Raw genomic sequence first — 20418 nt, 5'->3', positions numbered from 1 at the left:
CTCCCTCGCTAAACTAACTGGCTGATTGAAGCTTCATTATACTCGACGTGATAGTGGAGGTGTGTGTGTGTGTGTGTGTGTGAGGGAGTGAGAGTTTATGGGAGGTTAGGGCTACTGCAGTAATAACTTCTAGGGGACAGGTACACACACACACACACACACACACACTTTGCTACAGTCATTAATTAATATTGATTAACATGCATGGCAGCAGGTAGTGGAAATAGTGGTGATCACCTCTGATGAAGACACAGAAGTGCTAGCTAATGTTGAATACACGAGCTGCTAAGTCTAATTATCTCATAGTTGTGAGGAGGAATGTGTATGTGTGTGTGTGTGGTTTTTTTTTTTTTTTTTGCTCAGGGGAGTTGGTATGAATACAGCAGGTGCAGCTACTTGGACTGAATTTTATGTATTGACTTAAAATAATACTCAATACTGGCAGCAGTAGGTTTGCTCCTCAGTGAATAGCTTTGGTTAACAAAGGGTATGTGGAGCGGAAAAACAGTTGTTTATCTGCATATTCCTCAGTTCTGCACTGCTTTGCTCTTTCACTGACCATTTTCCAAAGCACAGAAACTTTATGGCGACAGTTATTCCATCACACTGGACAATTCATTTTCTTTTCTTAAGGTCTTTCCTGTTCAAAGAAACTCCAACATGCTGATCATTGACATTAATATTAATATTGTCTTTTGATTTTAATTTTAATTCTTAAACACAAAACCATGGAAAACCTCTTAACACAGTCCTCGCTCTGATGCTTTACTTTGTGCTGATAAACTAACTTTAAGTTAGGCCTGGAAGGTAGAAAGTCAATCTATAAACTTATAGTAGGCTTTGATAAATAGCCTGGAGTAATATGAATTATACGCAGGTGTAAATCATTAATTCTAATACAGCTGGTAATTAATGGGCTAAAACATGTAAAACTGCGTCATCCTTTGAAGTGAGACCATGTCTCAAGTGATAATTACAGGATAATGGAACATTTAATTTCCCCTCAATTTCCCAAAAGATTCTCTTGGGCAATGTGCTTTAAATGTCTTCGTTACACAACCTGACTGAGAGCAGAAAGCAGGAAACCTCAAACATGTCTCCTGGTGCACAACAGTTTTCCCTCTTTATTTTGGTATTGGTATCGAATCAGCACCTATATTTTAAAAAATCAGCCTAGCTCTAGTATCTTAGAACTTTACATTGTTTTGGATTTCAGTGGAGAGCTTTGTTGCTTAATTGTATATCGACAGAAGTGTTAATCCAAGGGCTTTTCCAATATGAAAAGGGCCACTTTATTAGGTACACCCATACGATCTGATGTAACCCAGTACAACAGCTTTTTACTGAGGTTATAGTTTGTGGTGGTATTACATTAGATACCCCCCCATGTTTGCGAATGGGATGGGCAAAACCTTAGAAACACCTCTCAATGATGCTGTCCAGTTCAACACCACTGCAAACGACAAACTTAATAACAAACATGTAGATAAATCAGTACCTCTCTGACAGCGCCAATCTAAACTGAACATTATTATCATTGTAAAAGTTGAATTTATGGCTGAGCTGTTGTATTGGATTGCATCAGATTTTACAGGTCGAAGTAATAAAGTGGTCAGGGAGTGCATTTGGTTCTTGTTCCGCATAAACATGGTACATTTTAAAAGATCCTCTGTTTTGTCATAGAAAGCACTGTAGCACAAACTGTACTGTACTGTATTCCACAAAATTTTGCTATTGGCCATGAACCCTGTATCTGTCAGACCGTAATTAAAAATACAACAGGCTATGATCTAAAAAGCACAGCTGAAGAAGAAGTGATCTGTTTTCTAATTTAAATATATAACTAATCTAACTGATCAAAAACAAGTTATTTGACCGTTAGAAATGGGAACAACTGAGATCCACAGATGTGGTAGAGACAGACAGGGAAGCCATCTACTTTCATGCACCATCAAATAACTCAGTGGACTGAAATTTAGGGAGGCGACCTCTCAATGACACCTGTTCCATTAGCAGGACCTTGTTCGGTAATTGAGCTCTTGGTGGGTAGTTAAATTGGTTTAATCAGGTGTACTGGGACTTAAGGGAAGCAGAGGCTTGCCAGACTAGTGTAGCCTTTAATGACCTTTGTTGTTGCGGCCGTGGAGATGTTGTCGTCTCCCTACAGACAACAGCAGGGAAAAGCAGGGACAGGAGGACGGCTACTTACTGTGGGAACTCAGGGTTGTAGAGAGTGGGCTGAAGGATGCCGGCAGGAAAGACTGGAAGAGAGATAAAGAAACAACATGAGGGAAGTGGAAATGCTCACATACTCCTACAGCCTAAAACTTGTATGAATATCACGCAATCCGGTCTCCTTTAAAGGGGAAGAAGGAAATTTGAAAGAAAAGGAAAACACTGGTGGCTTAAAGCTGCACTAGCCAGGATGTTTATGTAAAATGTGTACATTCAGACTGCAGTGACAGGAAGTTTCTATTTGCCCAAACGCATTTCTTTCAGTACACAGTAAGAGCAAATTAAAAATCAGTCTCCTAAACAGCAGCAAGGTCTCGCTTCTTCCAAACTGGATTTACCAGTGATGAGTAAACGTCTTAACCTCATCCACATCATCAGCACATCATGTTAAGAGGAGATTTGGTTTATTGAAATCGTTCCTATCTCTGTGTAATGCAGTCGTTTAAAATTCAGAAAAATCAAACAGTTATCCCGTTAGCCATTGCAGCTGTGAGTCTTTGAAGTTGGTATGGCTTTAAATAATCAGATATACGTTATCACAGTTGTTTACAGGTCGTCAGCAGCATGTTGTCCATATTCCTGGCTTTAAAGTCCCTGAAAACAGGTTCTCACTGGGAGCTATGGGGTCAGCAGCTCAGCAGCATAAAAGGAAAAAGGTGATGCCATGTACTTCAATGCACCAGACAGTTTGGAAACATTTGATCCAGTATGCTGAGGACATCATTGGGGCTATATTACCAAACTGGAAAGCTCCTCCAGATCTACAGAGTACATTATGGCTGAGAAGTATTTAGAAACTTTTAATTTCCTCTGTCCTTGTCTCTTTATCTTCCAACAAAAGCTGATACTAGACATGACATAAAGGAAGCCAAAGAGCTGGGATTACAGCTTAAGTGGACAATATTAATTTCATTAAATAAAAAAAGAGAATATGAACATGAATACTGCGGAAAAAAAGAGAAAGATCTGATAACTGAAATAGCTGGGTTAAGTGAGAGAAATAATGTGTGTGGTTTTAAAAAAATGACCCAAGGGGCACTGATGACTGTGTTTGTCTGACTCCTCCTGTCCTCTAGCATCAGCTTGCGAGCACACCATTGATTTTTCTGTGAGAGATTTAATCCAGCAGGCAGGCAGGCACAAACAGCGGGCCAAGCTTGGGAGAAGATGAGGAGAGGAGAGGAGAGGAGAGGAGAGGAGAGGGGGGGGGGGGGGGGGGGGGCATCGCAAGGCTGGATTTGTTAAAACTCAGGAAGGTGTTACTGCTTGTTTTTCCTCCAGGGGAGTATTAAGTGTGTGCGGCAGAGATTGAAGCAGAAAGTGAGCGATGAGAGGGAATATGATATGAGGAAGTGGACGCTAGTTTTTCTAAGCGGCCGGAGCGTTTGACTCGTGGAAAACAGGCGGTAACATGGTGTAATTGCGTGTAACTAATGCGTGGTCCATGTCGTGGTGTAGAATGGCAATAGGGGTAGGACTGTGTGTGTGTGTGTGTGGAGACAGACGACAGAGCGAACACAAATATCAGTATGTACAATGAGGACTCATGCACTCACCCATTTGGTTCTTGTTAGGAAGGTAGTAGGCATTAAGGGCCTGGGGGGGGAGAAGCCACCTAAGAAGAGAAAAACAGCGTCAAACAAACAGAGTTTTAACGATAGGATCCCTCACACACACACACACACACACACACACACACACACACACACACACACACACACACACATACACACACACACACACACACACACACACTCACTCACTCTCACATCACCAATCTACCCACTCCAAACACACTCAGGTCCTGAACAGAATCCCAAACACTTCTGTCTCTCTCTGTCTCTCTCTGTCTCTCTCTCTGTCTCTGTCTGTCTGTCTCTCTCTCTCTCTCTCTCTTTCTCTGAACCCCCCTGGTGAGAAATGTTCGGTGTGTGTGGTCCCACGACCAAAGTTCCTCTCTGCATATGAAACCGCGGACAGTTCCTTTATGGTAATCCACTTGAAGCCAGACTAATCGATTGGCACAAAATCCCCCAAATGACTAACTCTGAAAGTGTGAGATGCCCTTGTTCTAGGAGCGAAAGACTGATGGCTGTGTGTGGACTGCAGGGAGATGGAGAGGAGACAAACACAGGGAGGAGTAGTGATTCTTTCTTTATTTATTTCCCCGCGACAAGACAGAGTGAGTGATGAAAGGTTCACTTTTCGGTGATAAAGGGGGAGTATGTGATTTAACTCTTCGGGGCATTGAGTGTGGGCTAATGATACAGTTGTTTTGAGCACCTTGGAATACTAATGTGACTGTAATGTGTTGTCATAGCAGAGAGACACTCAATCCAGGCGTACAGGGCTCTATTTTAGAAAAATGAACCGCATGTCCCACAGCACTTTTCTGCTGTCTGGCTGCTATAGATAAGTAAATCAAATGGATTTTCCCCAGCTATGTATGTCGATTTGGTATCTGTTGGTTTAATTTAGAGGCACATCAACAAATATGTCAAACTATAAAGGGATTCACGGGGACACATGTTAAGCGTGTCAAACATATTAGAGACAAACACTCACGGTGGTGTAACCGCAGCTTCAGGTGTGAGCCTCAGCTGTACGAGCTCCGGCTACATTTCAAGTGTATTAACCTTCTTTAATTGCTTTGCACTGCGTGTCAGTGAGTGGAAATGGCTGCCGACTGTAGAGTCTGTAATGTGCGGACATGACTCACGCCGTCTTGTCCACTTCTTCGTGGATCTTCTTGACGGACAGCTTAATGTTGAACTTGATGCTGTTGAGGATGTTCTTGAAGTAGGTCTTCTCATCCACGTCAAACTGCAAAACCACAGACATGAAATGAATAAGACCTTTACTGTGTGCTATATGTTAAAGGAGTAGTTTGACATTTTGGGAAATGCACCTATTTGCTTTCTTTCAGAGTCACAGTGAATGAGAGGTTTGATAACACTCTCATGTCTGTATGCTAAATATGAAGCTACCATGAGCAGCCAGTTAACTTAGTTTCATGTAAAGTCTGGAAATGAGGGAAACTGTTACAAAATCCACCTCTAAAGCTCACTAGTTAATGACGAGTTGTTTGATCCATATAAAAACTGACATGTAACAATAACATTTTGCTGTGTTATATACAAGAATATTTCTTGCCAGGCAACCAGTCAAGATTTCAGGAAGTTACTGGCCAAGAAACAGTCACATAAACCCTGAAAATGGTCATGTGCAGGACAGAGTCGAGCTGTTTCCCCCATTTCTAGTCTTTCGGCTAAGCTACACAAACCAGCTCCTGCCTCTAGTTTCATATTTAACTGCCACACAGTTACACACAGTACCACAGGGGGTGGTATCAGTCTTCTTATGATAAGTCTTGGTAAGAAAACCAATAAACATATTTCCTAAAATGTTGAACTGTTCCTTTAATTGGATGTTTGTGGCGAGGTGAACAGAACCATTAACTCAGCTACTAATTAGCTGTTGCATTGGTTAATAGTGAGAATCTGAGGTGACTGTGACAGAAGTTATTTATGATTTAATAAGTGAGAAGGAAATTCTCCCGTTATGGTGCTAATGCCTAACATTAAAATGCACTTGCGGTTTATTGTACATATTGGGAACTGATTTTGTTCACTTTCCAAAGGATTTTAAAGTCACTTTTTATAACATCTCCATCCTTTAGACTGACAGTAAACACAATGTCTCTTATTTGCTTTTTTTTTGCTGGTTTAGTCTCACAGGGCCAGATGTGCTTCTGTCAGTTTGAGACAAAAATACACTCAACACCTACCACTGAAACCGTGGTAGCAGATGGAGATGAAACCCTGTCTCCAGTCTGTGCACTTTTAACATAAGGAGTAAAAACAGTAAGATTGGTGGAGCAGCACCTTACTTTTAAGTAAAGTTGTTATTAAAGGAATAGTTTGGCATTTTGGGAAATATGCAGATTCACTTTCTTTAACCGTGTATGACCCCTGAACTCTGATGTACGCTCACACCACAAATGTTGCATCTCTTGTGCCAACATGAAACACAGTTCAGACCGTTAGTTCACATTTATTTCTGACTCACACATATTCTTACAACTAATAAGTGTAAGTAAGTTAGTTGCAGAAATTTTGTACTGGAGAAAATGAGACACATTCAGTGTCTGCAATTTATGAGCTGATAGCAAACCCCCACAGTACAACTTAACTAAAAATACTCCAAGTCCGTTGTTGATTTTACTGTCAACATTTTAATATCAAAATAAAAGTAGCCATTGCCCAGATTGACCTTTTCAGTTTAAAGTAGAACAAGAAATCATATTTTATTTGTTAATCATATGATTTGTACATTATCTTAATTTGTATCTACTAACCATAGCTGTAAAATAACTACTGCAGTAAATGGTGCATTCAATGGTACATTCACAGACAGAAAGTTGTCTCTGAAATGTAGTGGAGGAAAAGTATAAAGTTTCATGTTGAATCACCTCCTCATCTTTGAGCATGGCCTTCGTGATGCACAGGTTTACTCTTCCATTATTTCCACCTGCATTTAAGCAAAAAACTCATCCCAGTTGTGCCCAGATGTAAAGTTGCCTCTGTTTATGCAGCTGTCCCCACAGGTCCTCCATCAACACACTTGCATATTTCTGACAGCTGAGCTGCCTGCTACAAGGTTTTACATATGCTCCCTGGTTAGAGATACAGACTTAAACTACATTATTTATTTGAACAGTCACATCAGTGTGTGTTGGGCTCATTTCCTCCTGCTCATGATGTGTTTTTGCTCCACCTGAATACAATCACCCAAGCAGCTCTGTAATGCCTGATGGAAAATAATTCTAGACACAGAGAAAGAGAGGGAGGGATGCTGGGAAATGGGATTGGTGTATATGGTGTGTGGGTGTGTGTGCATGGTGATGATGACTGGACAGCGCAGAGTGAAATAGGAAGCTCATGACTCACCCCATATTCTTGATCTATTAGCTCAGGTTTGAGCAGGAAGTCTGGGTATCCTGTCATCACCATCATGTGCCTCAGCTGCGAGGGAAGAGGAAGAGAGGATGATGAAGAGGAGGAGAAACAACTGGTCTAGCATCACCTCTCATCCACTTGCAGTAACTAAAAAACACTCATACACGCTTCTTTTTTTTGGACCAAAGCACACAACCATCTACACACACACGCATCAACTAATCAAGCAAACCCAAAGTAATAGGATTACAGGGAAGCTCTTTATATTCAGCATGGCCCTCTAAAAGGATTATAACTTCAGATTGTAAAAGTATTAAAAGGGATAGGGATATCTTGCAGTGCAGACCCTAAATCAGCACCACAGAGAGATCCGGATTAGGCGATCCTCACTTCTCAATGTCAAGCCCTTGATGTATTCTATCACACACTTCCATCTAGCCAAGCAATCAATCAAACCCTCGGAAAGAAAAGAATTGCAAAGAAATAATTAAATCCTTTTCAAATACTAATCGGATCTGGCAGGGAGCTGTGCTTCTGATGCAGAAGCTGTGTTAGGCTCTGAACCTTTGCTCTGGCAGCCTCCTTAGTGGCTTCATCCATCCAGTCCAGCTCCTGCAGACGGATGTCCAGGGAGTGTTTTATGTCCTCCACCAGCTCCTGTACCTGGAGGGAGATTACAACATATTGGAAGAACTTTTTAAGGCCCTGAAAACATGTTTGTAACAGCTTTGGATATTTCACATGAGGGATTTTTAGTTGGTTTTTTTTTCTGTGCATTTCTCAGTGGTTTTCAGTGGGCAGCTCTCAGTTGTAAAAATGCGATGTCACTTATGCCCGTGGCCCAGTCAGAATTTAGCAAATTTGGAGTCTGATGACAGTAATCGGGTTGTTTGGTCATTGGTGATCAAATCTGATCAAACCACACTTTTGATATTTTTAATAAATAATACCAAAATGTTTTTTTTTTACTTTAGTAGCAGCTCATCAAGTTGTGTTCCTTGCTAATATGACTGTAACTAATAATTTTGACTTCTGTTACATCAGATTGCCTCAAATGATGGACTTTCTCCCACCTTTATAGTCCCATTTTTTTTATATCAACTGTGTGTAATGCAAATTACTGTGTGTAGTTACCACTGACCACACAGCAGCTTGAAACACACCACAAACCACAAGTTTTTCTAATTTTCAACTTCATCAAAATGAATAAAAAAAATAAAAAAAAATTAGCTGCCTGGTTAGCTCAGTTGACGGAGAACAAGACCCATCATAAAGCAAGTGAGGAACTAAGCCTTCATCAGTTAAACCTTGATTGGTGAGATTGTCTTTTGTCTGTTTTGGTCTTTTTTTCAAATATTAACAAATTATAAAACTCCTTCTACTCATCTCAACCTTTGAATAAAATCATAGTCCACAGGTTTACAATTGCACACCTGATACTGCTGGACTCGTGATACAGTTTAAACGATATATATAAAAATCAAGAAGTTTTTTTTATTCTTCTTTCTTGTCCAAACCTGCCACCTTTTATTACCCATGATTTAAGCTGACTGGCAGACAGTTCGGTTGGAGATTCAGGTGTGTTATGCTTGTAGCAGCTAGTGTAGCCTCAAGCCACTAGCCTCAAACAGGGATGAGGAGCAGGCTACAGAGGTCTGATAAGCTCACTTCTTCCTAATTCCACAGCCCCAGATTTTTTTCATTTTCAAAACCGTAGTCTTCAGCCCAAATCGACGCTGACTCAAGTGACATAACTTGAGGAAGTTCAGATGGCACAGCTCCATCTGAAGACGGGTTCATAAAACTTTTTTTTGATGAGTGCTATCTAACATGGTTCTTTCCACTCCTGATTGCTTTTGCTCATCACACACAGAGTTATAGGCATAGCTTATTATCCCTCGGGATCAGGTGTGTTTTGTATAAAATGTTGGCACTGGACATGATCTGGTGGTTTGCTGAATTGTACAATATAAACGGTCTTTTCTGGCAGTAGGGTTGAGGATCAGCTGCTGCCCAAACTTCAAGTAACTTTCAAGGAGCTATACTGGTGCTTTCTACCATAAGCAGAAATGCTACTCTCCTAAGAGGCACCAGAACATGTTGTGTCCCTCCACAATCTCTCCGCATTGGTGATTCAGCATAAGAAAAATCTCGTTTTTTCCGCTCTGTCTCCAGTATCAGATTCTCAGCTCCTGAGACTCATTAATTCCTGGTTATGCTGAGGTAAGCAGCATCAGTGAGTCAGTCAGTCACCACTGCTGGCCTCAGGTCTGGTACCCTCTCGTGTTGATAATGAGGTCTCCAACCTGGGTGGACATGCCAACACTGTGCTGACTGATGTCTTTCAGCAATGTGAAATGATCATTGTGGACATGGACAATACCAAAAATGCAATAACCCAGCATGAGACTTTCTATCCCGCCCACATTAGACACTCTACAATACACACGAGGAGGACAAATAATGTTGATGGTTTGAATGATAATTAGACGCTTATGGGATTAGCTCCGACTTCATTGGGCAAAAACCTGCCATACTGTAGGCTTGATCCTGAAAGATCCCTCTTTTCTGTTCTTTTATTAATCAGAAAGGCTCCGCTGGCTTGAAGCATCACTGAATTTACACTTAGTATCTTATTAGAATCTTAAATATAACATTAGGAGCTTGGGAACTTAAATTTCAATTAAGGTACAGTACATAGAAAGCAATTAGTGCCCAGAACTTATCCAGTTGTGTCAGACTTGCTTTATGCTTTATAGTCCTGAGCTTTGGCAGAGATTTAAAAGTCTGCAAGAGAAGAAGAAAGGCAGCTCGAAGTAAGATAAAGTGTGTAGGGTGGATGGTGAGAGTATAAGGAGGAGAAGGTGAGAGGGAGATGATGGAGGGCTTAAAGACAGAGTCTGGGGTTACAGAGGTTAGAAATCCCATTGGGAACCATATCCCCATGTCCTAGAACGGACATAAGACTAGATAAGAATACATATGGGGGAGGATTAAGGTGAAAGAGAAGGGGACCAAATGGCAGAGGTGGGGGATTAGAAATGACTGACCTAGGCAGAGAACAAAATAGAAAAAAAAAAAAAAAAAGCCGTGAATGAGAGGTGGAGACTAGAGACAGCTGTGATTGGCATGGACAGTATTTCCAGATCCAAGAATCAATCAGAATCGTCAAGACATGTCAAAAAACAAAATGGGAACCCCCTACACCGCCCCTGTGGAGCCAAAGAAAATGATGAGCTGGCAAAGAAAGAGAAAAGAAGAATACAGAAAAACTGTCACAGTCCTGGAAATGTCGAAAAACCTATGAAATTTTTAAACATTTTGTTTTCCAAGATGAAATGCCTCAAATTATTGTAAAATACTGTTAAATGTTACATTTCATTACAGTCATAAGTACAGTCATAAAAATTAAATTCAAGGCCAAGGTCAGTTATGTGGATTTTCCTCTTGCTGCCTTTGAATGTCGCATATTAGAGAGATTCCCATCCAAGTACTATTTTATGCAGTCAGTTGGGACTGCATAAAATAAATTGCTCATTATTCAATACATTTTAGTCTAAGTAGTGTTGGAAGCACCTTCATTAAATAAGTAGTGATACATCTGGCAGTCACCGCTCGACACACGGTTCAATCTCAAAACTGCTGCTTAAAATTGGCTCTTTAAAATCTGAAAAGTCCAGGTCCAGTGTAGGAGTCTGAATGACTCTTAGACTGGGTATTTTCTTGGTACTGACTGTCTGTGTCTGTGTATTGCAGGTAGATGGGCAGATATTGTGTACTGCATAGTATTCTTTGTAGTGAACTGGCTTTGAAATTTGTATCTTAAAACAATCAATACACTTACTGCTTTGTACAAACAGGAAATAATATGCACACTGATCAATCAATCAAATTAAACAAAAACATTAAAACTGTGACTTTAGTGCCATCCATCCATTCCCACCAACCATCCATCAGTCCACCCCCACACTTACTTTGGCCTTGCTCTGTGAGGAGAAGTGTTGCTGTACGAACAGAGCTCCCAGGGCCATGCCAAAGTGTTTGTTAGCCTGGGTGAGGCAGAGCCTGCCCAGCTCCAGCTGCTGCTCAGTGCCATCTATCTCCCGAGAAAACTCGTGGATGGTGCTGCGGAAGGCAGTGGACAGGTGTTCACTTAGCGCTGCCACGATGCGCCACAGCATGTAGTTATGGAGAACCCTAAGATGGAAGACACAAGAAGGACGGGTCAGTTACAGTATCATAGATGGTTGGGATTTAATTCGTCTCTGAAAATGCTGTAACAGATTTAAAAAGTCAAATGAGAGACAGATGTTTTTGGATCAAAAACTAAAGGCAGTGAAAGTAATGCACTGATCATTTTGGTGTCTATGTTCTCATCACTTTACATGTGGGATGATTAGAAAAATATGTACTTTTTAAACAATTGTTTTCCAATTCCCTACAGAAAACCTTTCTCCTGTGATTCATTAAAGCACCAGAAACGACTTCTCCTATGATGTGAGCCCAAAGAGCCCGTTCTCCTGCTTCATAGATCCCTTAAGGTAAGACTTAAACTCTTGTCGAATGGCAGCCACTGTGACCACAAGTGACATTAGAGCACAGTGGTAAATGATAAATCATAGTGTAACAGTAGCACAGAATACAAAAGTCACACAGTCAGAAACTTCACTCAGCACTGTCCATTTTAAGCAAGTTTGCTAACATTAACCATACCAGACCAAGTAAAGACACAGATACAAAACAAAGGCACGTTTTACTGCTTCTGAATTTGTCTTTAAACTTGTAAGAGAAAAAATGTCTTATTTTTACTTTCAAAAGTTACATAGACTTACTTTAATGTCAGCACATTATTGTGTCTTTGTAAAGTGACATCTGCTGCGTCTAACTGTAATCTTCCACCATCTGGCCCAAAGTTTCTGTTTTTCCATTTGCCCTCTAAGCCCCGTACAAGTCAGAAAAGTTAGACGGAAAACAAGAGATAGACAGTGATTGAGAGCAAATAGTGAGGAGTCAAGAGGGCCCAACAGTTAAAGAACAACTCCCTCCAATCCGGAGTGACTCACAGCGGAGAGGCAGCAGAGGGTGAGGAAGATGTCGAGCAGGAGGCGAGAAAATGGATCATTCATTTATGTATTCAAGCTGTGTCTTCTCCCCCAGATGACAGAATGCTGGTGTGTCCTCGTGCCCCCACTGGGTGCACACATCTAATCTGCCCTGCGGGGACAAATGCCCTCCCCAACTCCTACTGCGAGGCTCCATGTGAACCTCGAGGCATGTTGTTGTTGTTTTCTCCCGTTTTTAAAATTTTCCTTATACATGACAGATATTAAATCAAAGGCGCCTTGGCAACAGCACCCTGAGGTCCCGCCAACAAAGCACTTGTGAAGTGAATTTAATTGATGGGAAAAGGAAAAGGAATGCAAAGGGGGCAGGGGGTAAATAAATGAATGAGACACTCAGGTGGTATCCTTGATCATCAGTACCATCAGCTAATTAATGTTACAGGTGTGGCTGCTTCGCTTGATTAGCTGGTTTGTGTAGTTTTGTCATCAGCTGTTAGTCGCAGATTATTTGTTTGCCCAGAAGTGCGGTGACATGTACGCGAGTCATCTGCATGGTAATAGTAAAATGACGGCTTTTCTCTGCTGATGTGTGGGAGAGATGATGAGATGAGCAACGTTTTACTTGAGGCATCTTTGAAGAAAAGTAATGACAGTAATCTCTAAGAGTAAAGGGGGATAATCCACAATGAGCTGTGCGATTCCTAAAAACCAAACTCACAATGCTAATTAAATTTGTACCTATGGTTTGCCTTAGTGTTTGGTATGGTAGTGGATTATACAAGACTGTCCTCACCAGAAAACGAGACACAGGCCATTTCAAACACTAAAAACAAGATATGTTTATGATTTACTGAAAAGTAACTTGATGCTGTCAGACTTCTGTGGTTATCTGAAAATGGTGCAAACCCCCTGACCAATCAATAGTTTGTGTACATCATTGATAAGCTACATATATTTCAGGCTTCCCGTCCAAGTGAATGGGACAGTGGTCTCAAAATTTTGGACCCCACTGTCCAGTAAAATGTGACACAGCATCAATTTGTCTGTGGCTCCCAAGAAACTTCTCTAAAGGGTCAGATTACTCCACCTCTCCCCTGCATGGTCACACATGCATGCTGTATGTCAGCGGGTGCTTTGAGCAGCAGTCAGAGTCACAGCCGGGCTAAATGAAAGAAGAGGGCCTGTCGGTGAAAGCGCTGTACAGATCAAGAAGTAAGTCTTAATCACTGGGGGACTGAGTGAAGGCTCATTAGCAGAATGGTTTTTAGTGGGGCTAGTTAGGGAGATGAAAAGATACTGCTCCCGTGCACTGCATCAACACATTACCGCAGGTAATAACCCTGTAGGTAATGAAGAAAGGAGGACCTCCTTTTTCCAAATGTCACTTCTGAACATTCAGACAGTGGGTTAGGCAAATTTAGGGTTAACTTATAATTTTATATGTGAAATAAGAAAATGATAGTGGAATAATGAGACATAAAAACAACAAATTCACACACAAGCTCTCAAAGTACAAACCCAAACACTACAGAACAGAAAATCACACACATTTATACCTTATTTATGCTGGAGACTTTTATCCATAGCACCTTATAGTAGCATGACTGCGTACATTTTCAGCTCAGGAGGCCCTACTGGGAATCAAACCTCAACTGCTGAAAGCTATAGACCCATGAAATTCACCAACAGCTTCATCTGAAAACGCTTTACAACTACCTTGAGTCTGTATTTTGAAAAGTGGTGGACCAGCAGGAAGCAAACCTTCCACTGTGGCTGTATCACTTCTCTGGATTACTCATGAACACAAATATATCTGTATGCTTAAACACGCCTAAATAAACATGCATGAAATGATAGACTCTCCTGTTAGCCTCAGGAACACTCAGGAAAAAGAACACACACCACTTTCACACACTCACACACACACACCCTCGAGAGTGACGGATGAACAGAGGGAGCAGACGGAGCGGTGAGGGGGGAGTATGTGAGAGAGATGCTGGTGCTTTCCCCTTCATTGGAGGCCTGCTCATCTGGCTAATGGGATTGGCTGCAGTCACTGCAGTGCATGGGGACCGCACACACATATACACAGTGGAGGGAGAGAGAAGAAAAGAAAGATGGATGGAGGATGAGGAGACAGAGGTGTGACTTCTCTTGTCAGTAGCCTTGTATGATGGGAAAGCCATCAATGTGAGAATATTGGAGGGATGGAGGGAGAGAGAACAATGGGGAGAAGGACTCAGTCAATAGATGCCTGTAACGATGGAGAGCGTGCCTTGTCATTGATGGAGGGATAGAGGTATGGACAGAGAGAAAATGAGAATGCAATGGATAGACAGAGTTGTCAATAGCAAACCACTGAGGATGAAGAAAGAGGAGAAAAGAAATGATGAAGAAAAAATGATGGGTAGAAAGAGGAAAGGATTGGATAGAATTTGAAAGATTCATGAGTGAATGGATGGAAAAACGAAGAAAAACACCTAGGGTTTTACCAGGAAAGATGGTAAAATCAGGCGAAAGACAAAGAGGCAAAGAAAATAACAGGGTGCGAGACAGTATGAAAAGGAAGATGTAAGGAAGACTGGGAAAAAACAGTTACAAACGAAATAGCAACAGATGAAAGGAGGGAAAAGAAAGAAGGAAAAAGAAAAAAGGACAGCATGGAAGAAAAGGTATAAAATGGAAGGAAGAGAGTAAGATGATAGAAAGAAGTTTGATCCATTCATTTTTAACCATCCATGCTGTCATCGCGAGACACTACAGATGAAGCACCTGTATGTGTTGACGCGTGCAACACCTTTTCACCTCTCAGAGTGCAACTTCAAACTGTTTCTCCAATTTAACAAAAAATTGTATTTTGGGTTTTAAGAATCCAAACTTCTGTATTTATACAAATATTTATACATATACTGTTTCTCTGTATTTATACAACAGTCTAGACCAACCCTTCCAACTGGGTTATATATTCAAGTGCTCTTGGACTTGATATGTGTATGTGTGTATGTGTGCAAGTGACTGACAGAGTTCAACAGAGTACGAAAGAGTACAAAAGAGTTTTTCTGTGGTCCATTAGTGGCCTTGAGAGGAACAAAACCATCTCACCATCTGCTCTACTGGACAATGATACAACGGGCCAACAACTCTGCTACACCCCCTGACTCCAACTACAATGGAATTGTGTGTGTGTGTGTGTGTGTGTGTGTGTGCGTGTGCATGTGTGCCCCTACAGGACTCATACCTCTGTGTGTTAGATCAGATGTGCAGGGGCTTCATATGAACAAATGGGCTGTCATGGAAGTGGCTTATTCATTCTCGCTTGATCAAACTAATGCACTGATACCATAGAAAATATCAACTCTATATATCCCACATAAAAAAGAATCAATCAAAGACATTAGCCAGAAGTTCAGCTTGTGATGTCAAAGGAGGTTTTTTTAGTGAAACTGAAATTTCAGTGTAGATTTACCTTGAACACAACTGTCAAATATGAGCATTTGCTTTCTTCCCATTTATATTATTTTTAGTTGCCATTATGTCATTCTATTTTTAACCACATTAGTGCTGTGGCTCTAGGGATAACAATAAGACAGATGATGTCTGTCAGATGGCCTGTGGTCCACACAGATATTTCAACAACTACTGAATCGATTGCCATGACATTTTCTACAGACTTTCACAGTCCCCAGAGGATGAATCCTAATTATGCTGATAATTCCCTGACTTTTCCTCTGGTGCCCCCATGACTCTGACATTTGTAGTTTTGAAGATGGATTGCCATGAAGTTTGGAACACACATTAAAGTTCCCCTTGGGATAAGCTGAAAAAAACTTTTATTATCTCGTCTTTTGGTTTATGACCAAATATACAAAATACACTGTTGCCCATAAAGTTGGAATAAAATATATTTGACCTCTTCTCATGAAATGATTCTGACAATGTGATTTATTCTTGCCAGATAAAGTGTACATCTTCTCAAAACTTTATTGATCAGTCTCTTCCAATGTGATTACTGATGTGTATAAATAAGAATAAAAAAAGGAATGTGTCTGAAAACAAAATTATTCCAACTTTATGGGCATAGTGTACCTGCAAAACATTTCCATCAGCCTCAGCTGCACTTTGTGTTTTGAGCTAATTAGCAAGTGCTAGCACACTAACCCCCTCCTTGAACCGTCACCTTATCGTGGTGGAGGGGTTTGAGTACCCGAATGATCCTAGGAGCTATGTTGTCGGGGCTCATTGCCCTGGTAGGGTCTCCCAAGGCAAACAGGTCCTGGGGGACGGGTCAGACCAAGAGCGGTTCAAAAGCCTCCTATGACTATATTTAAAACAAGGCCAGCTATGTCGCCCGGTATGGCGCAGCCGGGGCCTCACCCTGGAGCCAGGCCTGGGTTTGAGGCACGCACGCGAGCGCCTGGTGGCCGGACCTCTCCCTATGGGGCCCGGCCCGGCCCGGCAATGCCCGAAGGAATGACGTGGGGTCGTCCTCCCGTGGACCCACCACCTGCAGGAGGAAACGTAGGGGGCCGGTGCAGTGTGAATTGGGCGGTGGTCGAAGGCAGGGGCCTCGGCGACCCGATCTCAGGGCACAGAAACTGGCTCTCGGGACATGGAATGTCACCTCACTGGGGGGGGAAGGAGCCTGAGCTTGTGTGGGAGGTTGAGAGGTACCGACTAGAAATAGTCAGGCTCACCTCCACGCAGAGTCTGGGCTCTGGGACCCAACTCCTTGAGAGAGGCTGGACTCTCTTCTATTCTGGAGATGCCCGTGGTGAAAGGCGGCGGGCTGGTGTGGGCTTGCTTATAGCTCCCCAGCTTAGCATCCATGTGTTGGAGTTTTCCCCGGTGAATGAGAGGGTCGCCTCCCTGCGCCTTCGGGTTGGGGAGAGGTCTCTCACTGTTGTCTTGGCCTATGGGCCGAACAGCAGTGTAGAGTACCTGACCTTCTTGGAGTCCCTGGGAGGGGTACTGGACAGTGCTCCGACCGGGGACTCTGTCATTCTGCTGGGGGACTTCAACACCCACGTGGGCAGTGACAGTGACACCTGGAGGGGTGTGATTGGGAGGAACGCCCTCCCCGATCAGAACCCGAATGGTGTTCTGTTGTTGGACTTCTGTGCTAGTCGCAGTTTGTCCATAATGAACACCATGTTCAGGCATAAGGGTGTCCATCAGTGCACATGGCACCAGGACACCCTAGGCCGAAGGTCAATGATCGACTTTGTGGTCGTGTCATTTGACCTTCGGCCGTATGTCTTGGACACTCGGGTAAAGAGAGGGGCTGAGCTGTCAACTGATCACCACCTGGTGGTGAGTTGGATCCGCTGGCGGGGGAGGAGGCCTGACAGGCTTGGCAGGCCCAAACGTATTGTGAGGGTCTGTTGGGAACGTCTGGCTGAGCCCTCTGTCAGGGGGGTCTTCAACTCCCACCTCCGGAAGAGCTTCAACCAGATACTGAGAGAGGCTGGGGACATTGAGTCCAAGTGGACCATGTTCTCTGCCTCTATTGTTGATGCGGCTGTCCGGAGCTGTGGTCATAAGGTCTCCGGTGCCTGTCGTGGCGGACATCGGAAGTAAGGGATGCCGTCAAGCTGAAGAAGGAGTCCTATCGGGCCTGGTTGGCTTGTGGGGCTCCCGAGGCAGCTGACAGATACCGACAGGCCAAGAGGGCCGCAGCCGGGGAGGTTGTAGAGGCAAAAACTCGGATCTGGGAGAGGTTCTGTGAGGCCATGGAGGAGGACTATCGGTCGGCCTCAAAGAGATTCTGGCAAACCATCTGGTGCCTCAGGAGAGGGAAGCAGTGCTCTCCCAACACTATTTATAGTGGAGGCGGAGAGCTGTTGACCTTGACTGGGGACATTATTGGACGGTGGAAAGAATACTTTGAAGATCTCCTCAATCCCACTGTTACAATTTCCGTTGAGGAAACAGGGGATGGGAGTTCGGGGGCAGACTCATCCATCACCCAAGCTGAAGTCACTGAGGTGGTCAAAAAGCTCCTTGGTGGCAAGGCACCGGGGGTGGATGTCCATCTCGAGTACCTCAGGTATCTGGATGTTGCAGGGCTGTCTTGACTGACACGCCTCTGTAACATCGCGTGGCAGTCGGGGACAGTACCCCTGGAGTGGCAGAGGGGTGGTGGTCCCTCTTTTCAAGAAGGGGGAGAGTGTGCTCCAACTATAGGGGGATCACACTCCTCAGCCTCCCTGGGAAAGTCTATGCCATGCCCCTAGGGAGGTGTTCCGGGGAAGACCTAGGACACGCTGGAGGGACTATGTCTCTCGGCTGGCCTGGGAACGCCTCAGGGTTCCCCCGGAAGAGCTGGAATAAGTGTCCAGGGAGAGGGAAGTCTGGGCGTCCCTCCTTAGATTGCTGCCCCCGTGACCCGGCCCCGGATAAGCGGAAGATGATGATGATGATGATGATAGCACACTAACATGCTAATCTAAGATGGAGAACATGCTTACTAATGCTGCAGTCACATTACAAGCAGCAGAATGGAAAATAACGTTCACATCAGCCCCCGGCGTTTCCCACTTGATGAAAAGAATTAAAAACATGTCAACAAACTGTTGGCAAAATCACTGCAAATACACCACCCCTGGCAGTTACAGCAAAATAAAAATAATACAAATACAATCAAGTTAGAAAAATTTTATTGAAGCTATACACTTTGTGTCTAGTTTCAATTTGGTAATGAACTGCAATAAATAATTTAGGCTGTTTATCTGGTGTGACTAGACTACATGGCTAGGAATAGGGCTAACTACCTTCCCAAGTCAAAATACAGGGTGTTTTTCCTGTTCTGCCAACATGTCATGATTAAATCAGCACATTAGCACTGTCACTGTGAGCATGCTGATATTAGCATTTAGCTCAAACCAAGACTGATAAGTAGAGAGCCGCTCCCCACATGAGTGCTAATTTCTGTTTTCTGATATCTTTCTCTTGCTAGGTTCCCTGTCAGGTTCTTCACCCATCTGTTGTTTGTTTCATCCGGTGTGGAATTATCTTTCTTTTGCTTCCAGGTAAGTGACTATCTTTCCTCACTCTTGGTGTAGATGGCTAGTTATGAAATTAGTTGTTGAAATGACTGACCTTCTCCAAGCCTGCACTGAGCAGATGTAATGTCAATTTCTGGAATAAATAATCAGCTTTTTCATTCAAATTGTCAGTGGTGATTGACCTATCTCACACTCTCATTCTGTGCTGGTTCTGTGAATCATTTAAGCTATGTGGCCTTTTAACCTGGAACCTATAGCCTATGTAAGCTGTGAGTCTGGCTTCTCAGGCTGAATCGTAGGTGGTTTCTGTAGTCAAGCAGAGAGCAGTGTGTATAGCTCCAAATCGTGAACAATGCATCTGGTCGATGTTTGAAGCAACCTCAACAGGCAAACAAACTACTACATGGTCTTCACCGACAATATATTCTTGTTTCTTTTGGTTTCTGTAGTCTGCAATTTTCCTGGCTGTCCTCTCTCCATGTCATTCTGAGGGTGTCTATCCCAAACTGCTTAGTAAGATGTGTTTATTTTTGTCCAGTTTTAACAGATAGATGGTGAGCTGAAGCAGGTTTAGTAAGATAAATGCTGCATCTTTTGTTGTCATATACCAAAACTACGACCAACATTTGATTCCAAAACAAAGTAAAAGTAGGGTGTGCAACTCCCCACTGAAGCACATATCAACCAAAAACTGTAGCTGACTGAGTGAACAAACGATAAAAGGGATAGAAGACAGGATGTCAAATAGACACAGGTGGAGGGAACAAAAGGCTAGGAGAGAGGATGATTGAAGCTTAGTGTAGTCTATTATTGAAGTCATCAGGGAGGATGGATGGACAGACAACTCAAGTGGAAGATTGGTAAACAACAAAAGAAGAGCCCGAAGATCAAATCTGGCTTCTGCAAACTGAGGAGATGTGAACCTGGAGTAATGGATGGGACACTGGCAAAGATACCTGTACTTTTACAAAGGGGATTAGAAATCCCCAAATTATATGGCCCCAACACAATGTGTGTGCATGCTGGAGTGTTGTGATTAAAAACTACGGATAAGTGACAAGTTAAAGGAAACCCCAAACATAAAGTGCTTTAGTGAGGTGTTGGGCCACCCCAGAACAGCCTCAGACAGTCTTGGCATTGATTCTACAAATCTCTTAA

At 42.8% G+C, this 20418-nt stretch overlaps 1 protein-coding gene across 1 annotated transcript in view; it reads right to left on the bottom strand.

The window, feature by feature from the left end:
• Nucleotides 1–20418, bottom strand: part of LOC121187165 (endothelin-converting enzyme-like 1) — a 40943-nt gene that overhangs the window by 7053 nt on the left and 13472 nt on the right. The window contains exons 7-12 of the mRNA XM_041046305.1: nt 11168–11390; nt 7758–7856; nt 7185–7259; nt 4955–5058; nt 3792–3850; nt 2210–2261 (exon numbers count right to left, since the gene is read on the bottom strand). Coding sequence (XP_040902239.1) covers nt 2210–2261; nt 3792–3850; nt 4955–5058; nt 7185–7259; nt 7758–7856; nt 11168–11390 — 612 coding nt within the window. The remainder of the gene's footprint in view (nt 1–2209; nt 2262–3791; nt 3851–4954; nt 5059–7184; nt 7260–7757; nt 7857–11167; nt 11391–20418) is intronic.

Source organism: Toxotes jaculatrix, chromosome 9, assembly GCF_017976425.1.
Source record: "Toxotes jaculatrix isolate fToxJac2 chromosome 9, fToxJac2.pri, whole genome shotgun sequence".
Taxonomy (NCBI): Eukaryota; Metazoa; Chordata; class Actinopteri; family Toxotidae; genus Toxotes; species Toxotes jaculatrix.
The sequence above is the reverse complement of the archived record's forward strand: the minus strand, read 5'-3'. Positions and strand labels throughout refer to the sequence as shown.